Here is a 14,104-nt window from a genome sequence, read left to right as displayed (position 1 = left end):
TATATATTTTATCTATCTGTAAGTAGAAGCGACTTTAACCACTGTTCTGACTTTAAAGCACATACTGAAAAGCCATCCATCTCAATGGCACTCATCATGAAATGCATTCATGCTGCATTTGGGAAAAAAATGCCCTTTCTTTAGTCAATCGTTCCCCACGTAAAACCCAAGACAGAAAAGCAAATCCATTGACTGTTGCAGGGTGCTGGGAGGCCCAGGACGATACAGATAACTTCACCAAGACATCTGCTGAGCCCATGGCATCTGCTGAGCCTTCTCTCTCTGAGTCCCTCGGCTGACTGCTCCTCTGCCATGCTACAGAAATATCTCCTGTTTTCAATCCCGCTAAAGTGGGCAACAGACACACTTTTAAATGTGCTATGGCTTTGTCTCTTAGTCAAGACCACACTTTATTGCAACACTGAAGAAAAAAGCACAGACAGGATTCGACCCATGGCAACTTTGGGGCTAGAATTGTGAAGGGTAAATACTGCCCCTGCTTGTGTTTACTGCCAGCCATTGTGCCCTGCACTGCCTTCTCATTGTATTTAACAGCTATTGGCAGACCTTTACCAACCAAGTGGTTTCAGCAGTTTGTTTAACCACTTTTTCTCTCATGTTCATTGGTTCCCACAACTCAACAGTATGTTGTTAGAAATTTGTGTCCTTGTGTTTTAAAGAATTTCGTGTTTTTCCATTTTTTTTGGACCATTGATTAGCTCTAGCCAAGCAGAATTTTCCCTGAACAGAAAATTTTTCTAACTATTCCATTACTTTTTTTGCCTTTTTGTGTTTTACAGAACAGGAGATGAAGTAACCACAGACACTTGTGGCACACAAGGTGCCAAGCTCACAGAAGAGCTCAACCATGTTTTCCAATTTGTTCTTCTTTCCTTTGTTACTCACTCCTAGAATTCAGTTTCCCTTTGACAGTTAATTATTGTCCATTGCTTTTTAAGGACTATCCACAAAGACCTCTCTTCTGAGTATTAACACCCTACATGAATTTATGCATCTATTACTAGAGTTGGTTTTCTACGTTTCACTTAGTGGCATGGAAATGAACACTGCATTTTATCAGCAGGTCACTCAGGACCTCCATGTCTGGAAACGTCTTGTTCTCAGTTTTAGTTTCACTGTCAAATGCCCCCAATAACATCAGCAAATAGTGCTTTCCCTGTTATTCATCCTGTTTGCCCAATCACTCAGGAATTTCCAGGACAGAAAGGACTTCTTATCCTCAAAAAACTGAGCTGTTAACCTCCTGTTAAGAGGAGGCTAAGAAAATTCATCACTGCTTCTGGCCTTCTCTTTCTATGTCTTTCTTAGTCATTAACCTCTCTACCCCACAAAAATGTAATTTCTTTTAAGGTTGAGATCTTCATGGAAAGCTCTCCATGGGTGCCTCACTGGCTGTTGCATGACATTTGAAATTGAACCAGTGAGTTTTATCAGCTATTGCCAAAGAGTCATTTTTTTTGCCAACTGTTTTTGCCAACAAAAAAAGTTGCTTTGGACTGTGAGATGCCACAACAGGCAAATCCCCTGCAGCCTCTGAACAGGGACTCTCTACCTACACTTTGTTCCTGAGTGGCTTCTCCAGCTTGCCCTTCAGTGTCCTGCTGCCTACCTCCTTCAATGACATCAGCAGCTACTGCAACCACAGGGGTCAAGAGGCATCTGCAAGAAATCACTGCCTGCTGATGAACCAGACACCCCTGCAGCACAGCTGTGTGTGAAGTCGGTTTCCCATGATGAATAGGAAAGCTGGGGCATGAGATCACTGTGATCACTTGGTGGGACTGTGATGCTCACAATGCTTTGCAGCCAAGGTGGTTTCAGGCTCCATCAGAAGTCTCAGTCAGAAATAACATCTGAACCTCATCACACACCATTTCTCTTGTACTGTAGTGGAGCCTTGTTGTTAGCTGCTCCTGTGGGTTGCTGGTGGTGGTAAGCCCAACTGAAGGGAATTTAAAATCATTGTGGGTAGCAGGAAACAGTTTGCCACCTCCTGGAGCTATTACCAAAAAATCTTTGTGGTGGCAGTATCTTGTCCCCTCATCCATGACAGTTTGGTAAGAGTGACTACTTCTTCTGGCTGCCCTCTCCAAGTAACTAAAAGGAAGTAGTAAAGGAAAAACAAGGAGAGAGGGGAAAAATAACAAGGAATAATAGCAGAACACAGAGCCAGGACAGGAGCTACTTACACCCACTATACATGAACCAGATCTTGCTGGTGTGTAGCAAGTGGCTGCCAAGAGGACTACAGAGCTTCCTGGGGTGGTTTTCATGGAATCTGTAGAGCAAGGCTTTTCTGAACAATGGGAGAGTAGTAATTCACAGGGCTCCCCCTTGACAAAAAGCGGTGTGTAGCTTTACGTGACATAGAAGGAGTTTTCCACTCCCTCTTCTGTTGTGTGGAAGAGAGTGGGTTCTACACAGCACACAAAACCAGAGGACAGGAGAAAAGTCTAAGACCACTACAGATTGCAGTATAGTCCTATCCCATAGCTAAGTAGGGCCATATCCATTGGGTCCACCAGCTTGGAAGTAATTTTACCACCATTTTGATCAGTGTACTCCTTATTTCCTACCAAATTCCTAAAATAGAAAAGTTCTATTACCCCTCTTCGGGAGATAAAAAGCAGTCAGAGAAACAACCATTTTCTCTGCTACATCAGTTTAAATTTCTGGCTATAAAAAGCCTAGTTCTGCTTTCCTCCAGGACTTTTCCTCCCTTCAGAACAGCAGTGCAGGCAACCCAATAGCCAGGACCATGGCATGCCTCCAAGTGTGATGATGCTCAGGTCCAGACAGGAGGCTCCCAAGAAAAACACTAATTGCTGTGAGACGATAGGCAGCCCTACATGTCTGCTTGTGCTTAGCAAGGTTGCTGCAGTGCTTCTGTTTGCCAGCTTATCATATGCACTTCTGACAGAAAGATTTGCTGTACCCACAAGATCTTACAAGTACATTTAAATAAGACACTTGTGGGATTCAGGTTCCAACTTCTTTTTCAAAGTGCTGCTCCTGTCATTGGCAGAATCCACGTGCCTATCACTGTCCTTGGGCTGCTATTATTCACCCAATAACTCTGTCAAGAGGTACCTTGCCAGGAGCATGCTGTAATCGGCAGTTCTGGGTCAAACCAGAAGTACTTTTACCAGGAATTTCTGAATGTTTTACCCTGTGCCTCTCGACTCAAGCTCTCTGAATGCCGCATTAGTGGACACAGTGAAACAGACGAGCAGAGGTAGGGTACGTACAACCTCATTTGAACATTCTAATCGCTCGACCCGAGTAACTCTCCACCTCGCATTCTTCTGGACGCTATAAATACTCGGCGGTGGGCTCTGCCGCCTCACATTTTCGCGCCGGCTGCCCAGAACGCCGTTTAAGCATTAAGCGGGCCGGCAGCCCCGCGGCCGTGCCTGGCCAGCAGCCCCGGGCGCTGCTCCCCCGGCCGAGGGGCACGGTGAGCGCCCGAGGGGCGGGCTGAGGCGTGGCGGGACGGGACGGGGACGGGACGGGGCCGCCGGAGCGGCCAGCGGAGCCTGTCCGGCGGCCACGGCGGTGCGGGAGCAGCGTGCCGGACGCAGGAACCGAGGGCAGGCGGACGCGGGGGCCGAAAAAAGTCCGGAGGGGCGGTCGGGGTTATCCGGGCGAGACGGCTGCGGGCAGCGGCGGGGAGAGCGGAGCCGCGGGGATTGGCAGCGGCGGCGGGGCAGGGCCGGGACGATCCCAGCCCCGCCCGGCCTGGCCCGGTCCTGCCCAGCGCAGCCCCGGGGCCCGAGCGGCGCCGCGCAGGCGGCGAGGTCGGATGCGGCGGCCCCGGAGCGCCGTGGGACGCGGCGCGGACGCAGCAGGTACCCGTGCTCCAGCGCCCTGCCTGCCCCTGCCCCGCTCCCGCTGCCCGCCGCGGCCCGCACGGCTCTCGGAGCCGCCAGGTGCGGTGCCCGGCTCTCGGAGCCGCCAGGTGCGGTGCCCGGCCGGCTCTCGGAGCGGGAAGGCACCGCTCGGGGTGCGGCGCAAAGGAGTGGTGGCTGGCACGGAGCGGCATCGAGCCGCGTGGGAACCCCCGGTCTAGGGGTCCTCACACCCCGTGGGTAGAAGGATGTTCTCTGTGTGAGACCATCACATCGCGGACACATCGGGTAATTTAAACAAGATGCTTGTCACCCCAGAAGGCTCAGGCCGCAGTGCTAATGGAAATTTGAGAACAGTTACTGAAGTTTGGAGTGGGGGAATAAGTCGGGAGCGCTGGGAGACGGGGGAGTAAGTCAAAATGCCTTCCTTTTAACGACCACGAATTAAACCATGCGGGAGCTCCCCTGTGATGTGTACATGCGTGCTACTCGGTAGTACAAAATTCAAACTAAAAGCCAGAAGCCGAGAAAAGTAACTATTTCTTTTCCTGAGGCTGTAAACTGCCAGCACATTCAGCAAAGAAAAAAAACTCGTATAAGTTTATTTGAGTTGTCTAGGACATTTTTCTGCAACAGATATTTATAGTCTAAACTTCATTTGTATCTAACATAGCTTAATTTCAGTGGAAATATGTATTGAAATATGCTGCTCTTCTCAAAAAAGTCCTTTCTGTTAATGGACTACCAGGTTATGCCTGATAAATTACGTGTTTACTTTTCATTTTTCATTTGGAAAGGCTTTACAGATACATAAAATAGAAAAAGATTTGGCTTCAGATTTGCATGCTTGTCTTTCCCTTTGCCGTTTTTAAAATTCCCTCTTTTGGCCAAAGTGTATTGTTGTTCATGGAAGCAGAGGGAGATCTGCAGTGCATGTGGTGGTGGTAGCGGTGAAGGGGCATCTGGTTTCCTTGTTCAAGTCTGTGGCTGTTTGGAAAACAGGAAAATACAATTCCAAATTGCAAGTGTACTGAATGTATGGTATCATTTGTTCTTCTGCAGGCAAAAGTATGTAGCAGGTCAAGTCCTATGCTCACTTTATTCTCACTTGTTGCTTCAACTTCAGGCAGATTGAGAGCAGTTTGGCTTGCTTTTTGAATACAGAAATTTCTTACCTCTTTTAGATATGAAGTGACCAGTGACTCATGAGAGGGTAAAAGCCCTCAGCTCCCTGTGGGACTCATAACCAGAGAGCCCACTGGAAACAGAGAGTCAAGATATAAGGGATGGTTGCTGAAGGGTTTTGACACCCCATTATCACAGGTTCCCTGTTGCCTTCTGGCACTGGGAATTACATGTTCCCAGAGAAAAGTTGCGGGCCCAGGGAGCCAGTGGGAGCTATGACACTGAGTTTCTACCTGTACCACTTTGTGGTTCAGTTGGAGAAGACAGAGGAGCTGTGTCTTGCCATGGGGCAGGTCAAGGGATTGTGGCCTTCCACACAGCATTGCTTCTTTGGTGGTGTGTGTGGCAGAGGGACCATGCAGACACTGCTGGACTCTATCCACCAGAGATGTGATCCATGGTAAAGAGCCCCTGCTCTAATTTGAAAGGGTGCTTGACCCTGCCAGAATCTTTGACCTCTGTGGGAGACCACATTAACCTCTCTCCAGTGGTTAAACCTCAAAGCTTGCCGGTGGGTGAAGAGATTGCACAGGAGAGGGGATAATACTGGTGCTCACAGCTGACCCCAGCTGCTCTCTCCATCCTTAGAGCTGGCATAACAAAGTTCATCCAAATAGCTGGAGAAGGCAATTGAATTGTCCCAAACATGACTATGGTTCCTGACATTGTACCACTGCCTTAATTTGGTAATTTAGCAATCCCTGTTTTAGCCAGCACATCCATGAAAAAGTACAGCCAGATTGCCCCTGCACTGCAAAGAAGTTCAGCCTTCTAGTGGTATCTGGTGGTGCAGAAGTAGGGATCCTCTGCTTTGCTTTAGAGGAAATAAAACTCATTTCCAGTGGTTTCAAGAGTCTGGCATGCTGAGGTACTTAAGCATGCCAGTGCTGGGCAAGCAACATGCCACAGACAGGTTCTTCAGGTGGTTTTTTAAATATTTTGAACTGAGGTCCATACTTTGCAACTAGTATGTGACTGGGGCAAACTTGCTTTGAGGAGTAAATCGTTAGGCTGTCACAAAGCAGTGACACATGTTATCCTGAACCTGACTTGTTGCTTTCTTGTTATTATAATGCATAGCCAATAATAATTTTTCTAATTGTTAAAGAAAGAATGTGCTTTTCTAATTACTGGTTACAAAGCAGGAGGTAAACAAAAGAAGACTATGGCTGAATGATACTACTTGGAAATAAATTCTGATTTATTACATTATGTATATCAACTTTCAAATGTCTTGTGTGTGAGAGTCCTGATAAATAATAATGTTACAACTTTCATCGTCATCTTACTAGCTTGTCAGAGACAATGATTTACTTTTGTGATATTCAGTTTGCTGTAACAATTTTAAGAGAAGTAATTACTAACAATGGCAGAGGCTGTATGATTTCTGCTGATTGAGTGCATCATCCTTGTTTTCAGCCAGGGGAACTGGTATAGTACCATTACCTTTAGTAGAGTCATGACACTACATCTGCTGAGTTGTGGCTGATAAACTCCTCTGTCTGGCATATAATTTTCTTAACGGGAAGAAATGTATTTGCCCTTGATATACAAGTGTGGCAACTCACTTGAAAATGGATTAAATAAATATTTATTTTGTTGCATGTGGTGCTCTTAAATGATGGGAATATTATTCTCTCAGGCAGTCATCAGCTGGTCTGGTGAGTATTGCTGGTTGAACTATTATTAACAAATACTTTTCTAGTCAAATGTAATTGTTTGTTTTACAGTGGAAGGCGCTTGCAATTCATAGGGACACTGTGGGATTTTGTTATAAGCCAATACAATGAAAGACTGTGACAGTTAATGTGATAACAATGTGCAGATTGTAACTGAATTGCAATTACACTGAACCTTAGATGAGGTGAAGTTTTTCTGTTGAGAGCCATGCTTCAGAAAATAATTTAACAGCTCAAGGGCCCAGTTCAGCTCCTGGGAAAGGAAAGAGGTGGTTGCTGTCATCTTCAGAGTAAAAAAAGACTGAGAACACCAAGCAGCATCTGTTATTTGGATGTCTTTACCAGTGGACCTCTTGAACCATAGTAATTTGGACCTATGAACTAGAATGGGGAAATAACACTGGTCAAACACCAAATTATTTTCTCAGAAAGAGAAAATATGTCCTTTTTTAGAACATCTTGAATGTACTAAAGAATTCAAGTCAGTTCACTGTAGGCTTTTATCAGATAACTTTTTTTCTGAAGGAGAGAATCAAGGAAAAAGAAGAGTGGGAAAATAGGGTGTGGGTCACCATTTAAATCCCTTTACTTTCATCTGGGATGTGGTTTGCTCCTCCCCTCATCCTCAGAAGGAGGATGAGAAATGAAAAATGAGAAAATGCATCTCTGACTCAAGTCTGGCAGTGGCTCACACATTTTTCTGATCTTAAGAAACCTGTATACAGAATCATAAAATCAGAGAACAGATTGGGTTGAAAGAGACCTTAAAGATCATCTTGTTCCATCCCTCCTTACCTTGATACTTGTTATTTGAAAGTGTCTCTAATATGTTTGGAAAATGCTCATGAACCTTGAGTAAATAAATAGTATGGTCAAGAGCTCCAGCTCTTAAAAAGTTCCCTAAAAAACTAAGTTATTTCATTTTGGGACCATGAGAAGTGTCCTCTCATCCTGTTTCCTTAGAAAAGTGAAAAATTGGCCATTTGCTCATCCTCAGTGCATACATTTGGTGCATGAGCACTGACTGTCATTGGAGTATGCAGCGACTAAACTGCAACATTATTGATAAAACAGTAAGCTTCTGACATCTGATATTTTTACTGTGCAGATCTCTTCTGATTTTTTGAAAAAAAAAAAGACATTGAACATCTGATGTGAACATGGAACCTCAAAGTCCATGGGAAGATGTTGCTCTAAATCTAAGTTGTAACTTAAAGAAAATCAGAATTTCTGAGAAAGACAAATTTGGTGTAACTATTTTTAATTTTTTTGAAAGCCCAGGGACATTAAATATGTGTCTTGTGTACCTACGCAAAGGGGAAAAATGGTAAAGTTAACTATAAAGAAAAACAATAGTTATAAAAATATGACTTGCAATGTTTATTTTAAAAAGGGTAGAAGAAATCTAACTGGCTTGAGTGGGAGGTAGAATTGGCTTTATGATGACTGGCTTTCAATGCAGCTTCTCAATTGTATATAGCAGAAATGTATATCATTAACTGGGGGAAATTATTGGGAAGTTATTTTAGGCCCCGGCAACATGCACACTGGCATCAAGACTTGCCACCAACTTTCTCAGGATCCTTCCTACCATGGGTGTGCATGGCAAACAAGAACAAGCTTAGAAAGCATAGTTTGCCCTGCTGCTGTGGAGGCAGAGATGGTTGGGTGGTGTTTTGGTAGTGCAGTGTACACTTAGGTCTTTTTGAGAGGAAGCGATCTGCTTGCTGTGCACACTATGGCTTGCTGGGTCTGTTTGCCAATCCTTCTCTTGGCTCTTCTGTGTGTTTTTCAGCATGGAAGTTTTGTAGGGGGCAAACACTTTTGAGCAGTTCGCTACATTGCCCTTGTATTTCTGCATCCAGGCTGTGTCTGAGCTTACCTACAGCTACCGTGTGAGAGGCACACAGCAGTGCTCCACCCTGGTGCCCCATCAGTCGCAGTCCCTCACCCCCAGCTCCTGGGTGTATGTTGGCAGCTTAAGCACTGGGTGACATGGTAAGACAGTGATATTTATGTTGCATGTGTTGATTTTGTTTTCAGAGCCTGGTTTGAGAGCCACTCTCCCGAATTAATATGCGAAGTTTGCTGGAGGTGGGGATACACAACGCTTACCCAGAGGAGCATTGGGAGGAACGTGGCTTGATCTCCCTCTTGTGGAAAATTATTGGAACTATATTCTTGTGATACTGAAGAAAAAAAGTCCAGCATCCACCAGGAAACAAATGATGGCAGCCATTACCATGCCACCTGATGCTCTTGTCAGCCCTCAAGGAAATGAAGAGATGGACTCTCTGATTGTACTGCATTATAATTACACAGGAAAGCTTATTTTAAGGGAAAAGGCAACTGATAAAATAGACCTGCCCACTATTTCATTTCTGATCCTATGTAGTTTCATAGTCCTGGAAAACTTGATGGTGTTGATTGCCATATGGAAAAACAATAAATTTCACAACCGCATGTACTTCTTTATTGGCAATCTAGCTCTCTGTGATCTTTTAGCTGGGATTGTTTACAAAGTAAACATTCTTATGTCTGGGAAGAAAACTCTGAGCTTGTCCTCCACAATCTGGTTCATTAGGGAAGGTAGCATGTTTGTTGCTCTGGGAGCTTCAACGTTCAGTTTGCTAGCGATAGCTATTGAGCGGCACTTGACCATGATTAAAATGAGGCCTTATGATGCAAATAAAAAATACAGAGTGTTCCTTCTCATTGGTACATGCTGGCTTATTTCAATTTCCTTGGGCGCCCTCCCCATCCTTGGCTGGAACTGCATAAACAACTTACAAGATTGCTCAACAATTTTGCCTCTGTACTCCAAAAAGTATGTTGTGTTCTGCATTAGTATCTTCATAGCCATTTTGGTTGCCATTGTCATCCTTTATGCCCGTATCTACATACTGGTGAAGTCCAGCAGTCGTAACGTCACCAACCACAATAACTCGGAGCGGTCCATGGCACTCCTTAGGACTGTTGTGATCGTTGTCAGTGTCTTCATTGCATGCTGGTCTCCACTGTTCATCCTGTTCCTCATCGATGTAGCCTGCAGAGTCAAGGAGTGCTCCATCTTGTACAAAGCCCACTGGTTTATTGCTCTGGCGGTCATCAATTCTGCAATGAACCCCATCATCTACACCCTGGCCAGTAAGGAAATGCGTCGGGCTTTTTTTCGCCTTGTTTGTGGCTGCCTGGTGAAGTCCAAGGTGGCCAGATCTTTGCCAATCCAACCCACTCCAGATCACAGTCGAAGTAAATCCAGCAGCAGCAATACCCAGAAGCCAAAGGAAGATTTCCCACCAATAAATGTCCCCTCACGTATTGCTGAGAAAAATGAATCTTCATTTCACAACGGAAACTTCTGTAAATAAAGGACTCCTTGAGACAAGTACTTTCCTGTGGTTTTTAGGTTTAAGCTACAAGTGTAGTTTAAATATTCATGCACTTCAGTCACAGGGGAAAACACTAACCATTTATTTAACTTTGAGAACTTGTTTATCAACAATCATTTGCTTTGGGTGTTCATTCAGTAACACACCTGATTCAGAAAAAGCCTTTCATGCTACCCAGTGGCCAGGACAGAGTCCATGCACAGCTAAGGACATCATGTGCCACAACGGTGTTGCATGCTAAGGCTTCATTTGGCACCTCCTGATCTTGCAAGACGTCACTAAAACCTGTTAGAAACTTCAGCATTCACTAAAGACTGCTGACGATTGTAAGATGAGCCTGATTACTGCCAACTGGGGGAAGAATTCATTGCATAAGTCAGTGATTATAGTTCTCTATATGTATCTTGCTGTTCTATAAATGGCCTTATAAGTATGTGGTATAAATAGCTGTATATTTGTACAATTTCTCATTAAAAAGTCATTGATTGGTAAAAGTTTACAACATGCTAAACACTGTATTGCAGTATACAGTGTGACTAATTGTACAAATAGATGCGTTTCGATGGGGATATTTAAAATGAAGTAGTAGCTTTTAACTGACAGAAACTTTAGCAAGTCGTATCAATGCAGTATTTTTATTTTTGCCATTTTTATTCAAACTTTTCATGTTTAGTGAAAGACAACATGGCAGTTGTCACTGTGGCATTTCACAACATATTTTAAGTAAGTAGTAGTAAACCGTTGAGAGAGGATATATATTTGCTATTTAAAGTAGTTAAAATGTGACCCCTTGATACATGTGTAACAAGTATATGTGCTGTTTCAATGCATTTATTTTTGCTTACTATTTTCAATATATTTAAAATTGTATGTCCAGCCTATGTAAACCTTTGTACGTTGGTGAATGCACTACCTAAGCTGAGATCCTTCAGTTCTGAAACAGAGACGTATCATTTCAGAAAGCAATGAACCACAGGGGGTTCCTGTGGAGTTCCTTCTTTCCTCTCCAGGCCCTACCACAGCATGGGATTGTGTTAGAAATTCTTCCTGGGAAGTTCAGCGAGTGGGACAATGTCCCATTTTCTGTTAGTGGGATCCTATTCTTCTACCATTTCTGGAGACTTCTGCAGATACAAGAGGGAAGATGCGGTACAACAGGGTCATGCTGAAGGGTGTATCTCCATTTATACCCGACCCTGCCTTGGATCTGGAAGGAAGGTTTATTTAGTTTGGAAGACCTGGAGCCCCAGCCCCGACCTTTTGAGAGTCTGTTCCAGAGAAGCCTGAAAACAACTTTATAGTTCATCACTGTCTTATCAGCCTGACTACAGGTTGGTGTTGAGTGTCAAAGCAGATTTCTGAGTCCTGGAGCAGTAAAGACTTCACAGACATCTGATTTCAGGTCCCCATGGAAGTGGCCTGTGGTACTTCCATCAACTGGACTTTATGGCTGGAGGCTTCAGTGGAGTTTGATGGGAATTTCTGAGACAATTGTCTCAGTAAGAATGTATACATCTAACTTTATTGGGTTCTTTCGAAGATTTGTGTTTAATGTCTCAAAATACACTTTGCCTTATGCACAATCAGAAGTAGTTGAGGCTTTTTTAAGACAGCCTGAAAGAGCTCATCCTTAGCTTTACTCTGGTCTTAATCATTTAAAGCAGCAGCATTAGACTCTTCTCAAGTATGTATAGTGTATAAGTTGTGTATTGTATGTAGCAAAAACCTTAAAAATGTAGAGGTTTGCATTGTGATTATCTTTACAAATTAACAGTCTGTAAATGTTTTATGCTGTTAGAAAAGTGTATAAGAACAAAGAATTGTATTTGAATGAAATAACTGTGAAAGAGAATAGTAAATATGAAATAATTTCTACCAAAAACGTTGAAAAGCAGTGCACTTAGAGAGGAAGAAAAAGCTAAACCAAGCTAAGCATGATGTAACTATATGGATTGTAGATACAGGCTGCAGGCTATGTAGCTCTGTGAGAAATAGACCTGGTGACATTGCATTGCCATGGGCTTGATTAGGTTTTTAGATTTTACATTGCTATTGGGCTTTATTGTGGAAGTTCTCCTCTGAAGTTGTGGCTTTTAAAACTGCAAACTAAAATATTTGTATACTTGTGTTAGTTCCCAAAGTGGTGGCAAGTGGTAGCTTCCTTGCTGTTGTAGAGCAGATAGGCCTTAGGAACACAATGGTTTGAGAAAACATGTTGGCTGAATCTACACCAACCCTCATATCAAGGATGTTACATGATTCTTGCTATATAAGTGAAAAATAAATATTTTTAATGCCCAAAGTCCAAGAAAATGTACATAAAAGTGAGTTCTAACATGTGTGTTCTAGCCTTAGTTATTGTCAGGTAAGGTACAAGTACTGCAAAGAACTCCACTGTTACAGGCCATGTGTTTGCTTGTTGGTACAAAACCCTTTCATTCCTCTTTGATTTCCTTCTCTTATTTTGGAGCTGTGGGGATACTTTGTTAGTTCACTACCCTGCTGTACTTGAAGCAGGTTTCTAAGATACATGGCTTCACATGTCATACTGCTAATACAATTTACAAAATACCTGTGACTGGAGGAAAAAAGCTATTGTCAATACAATCTTCAGTGAGTCCATCCCATTAGGAAGTATTAGATAAGGCAGATTAGGAAGTATTAGATAAGATTGTGGAAGATTTTAGAGCAAAACTTTAAATTAGGACAAATCAAAGTTTTAACAGCAGTAGACCTTAAACAGCCTAAAGATGACATACCCTTGAAGTTGGAAAAAAAGATGGAGAATATCTTCTTTCACCCTAAAATATTAGAAAATTCCTCCAAACACATTCTAGAATCTAAGCCTTTTACCATCTAGGCTGATTTGAGCATACAGGAAACCAAATTAGGTTTTCCTTTCCAATTTGTTTTACATGGAGCAAAGGCTATAAAGGAGATTAACATTTCATTCATATTATTTCATGAATTGGAATATTTGTTTTGATTATGGATTATGAAATAAATGCAAGTCCAGCCACCTATGGAGAAAATAAAGGTTTTCACAATCTGCTTTCCAAGAGTCTTTTATTGCCAACAGTCTTAGAGAGTGTTTTCAAGTCATTAGGTACCAGAAACATTTTGAAAACTTCTAATAAAAAAATCTCAAACCTTTAAACTAAAGGTGTCAAGTAGCAGTCATTTTTAAAAGAATTGTGAAAAGGCCCTCTATGGAAAACATTCATTTAAACTCTGGGTGTTATGCCTGAAGGCAGTACTCCAGAAGTACTCTAGAAGGAGAAGGCTGTCTTAGTTGAACAGGGATTTTCCCTTGGAAATGAGACTAAAATGGAATGTGTGTCCCCAGTGGAAGCAAGATCAGGTGACGTGGGAAGAATGCTGAGATGCTGTTTGCCAGTGTAGGGAGAAAATTTGTGTGGTTAAAGCTCAATTGGATATGAAGCTGCTAAAAATGTGGAGGATAATAAAAAGAGTTACTTCAGTATCAGTGACAAAACTCAGCTTAGAAATAAAATCAGCCCATTGAGGGTGAAGATGGTCACCTCACAAGCAGGGACATGGACAAGGCAGAGGTCTTCAATGCATTCTTTGCCTCTGTCTTCAACATGAATGACAGACCAAAGGAGGCTCAGTGCCCTGGGCTTCAAGGACCTTAACTGCAAGAATGATCAACTCCCAGTTAACCCTGAATTGTGTGGGACCTAGTGCTCCAGCTGGATCCCTACCAATCTATGAAGCCTGACAGGGATTTATCCAAGCATCCTTTATAAGAGCTGCTGTTGTCTTTGCAATATCTCTCTCAATGATTTTCATGGGGTTTGAGAATCCAGAGGTCTCAGCTGACTGAAAGCTGGAGAATGTTGTCTCAAGATTCAAAAATGGCAGGTAGGAGGACCCTGGAAACTACGGGCCCATCAGTCTCATTTCAGTGCCCAGTAAAATCATGGTCAAGATTATTCTGGGAGGTATTTGAAAACCT

The 14,104-nt window shown here is 43.1% G+C and overlaps 1 protein-coding gene across 5 annotated transcripts; it reads left to right on the top strand.

The window, feature by feature from the left end:
- Positions 1–3,126: 3,126 nt before the first annotated feature.
- On the top strand, positions 3,127–13,177 carry S1PR3 (sphingosine-1-phosphate receptor 3). Of its 5 annotated transcripts, none has more exons than XM_088054444.1 (2): positions 3,127–3,261; positions 8,777–13,177. In XM_088054444.1, exon 2 carries the CDS (start codon positions 8,959–8,961, stop codon positions 10,102–10,104), a length of 1,146 nt encoding a protein of 381 aa, XP_087910570.1. In that variant the 5' UTR covers positions 3,127–3,261; positions 8,777–8,958; the 3' UTR covers positions 10,105–13,177. The 5 variants fall into 5 exon arrangements, with proteins under 5 accessions (XP_087910570.1, XP_087910571.1, XP_087910569.1 ...); XM_088054445.1 differs by having other exon boundaries at positions 3,239–3,256; XM_088054443.1 differs by lacking the exon at positions 3,127–3,261 and adding an exon at positions 3,380–3,478.
- Positions 13,178–14,104: the final 927 nt, after the last annotated feature.

Source organism: Pseudopodoces humilis, chromosome 4 (assembly GCF_049639895.1).
Source record: "Pseudopodoces humilis isolate 2021_Gansu_Grassland_sample_001 chromosome 4, ASM4963989v1, whole genome shotgun sequence".
Lineage (NCBI taxonomy): Eukaryota > Metazoa > Chordata > Aves > Passeriformes > Paridae > Pseudopodoces > Pseudopodoces humilis.
The sequence above is the reverse complement of the archived record's forward strand: the minus strand, read 5'-3'. Positions and strand labels throughout refer to the sequence as shown.

Bases quoted from the DNA above. Each gene is read 5' to 3' on its own strand.
- S1PR3 (XM_088054444.1), top strand. From the start codon at position 8,959: ATGATGGCAGCCATTACCATGCCACCTGATGCTCTTGTCAGCCCTCAA.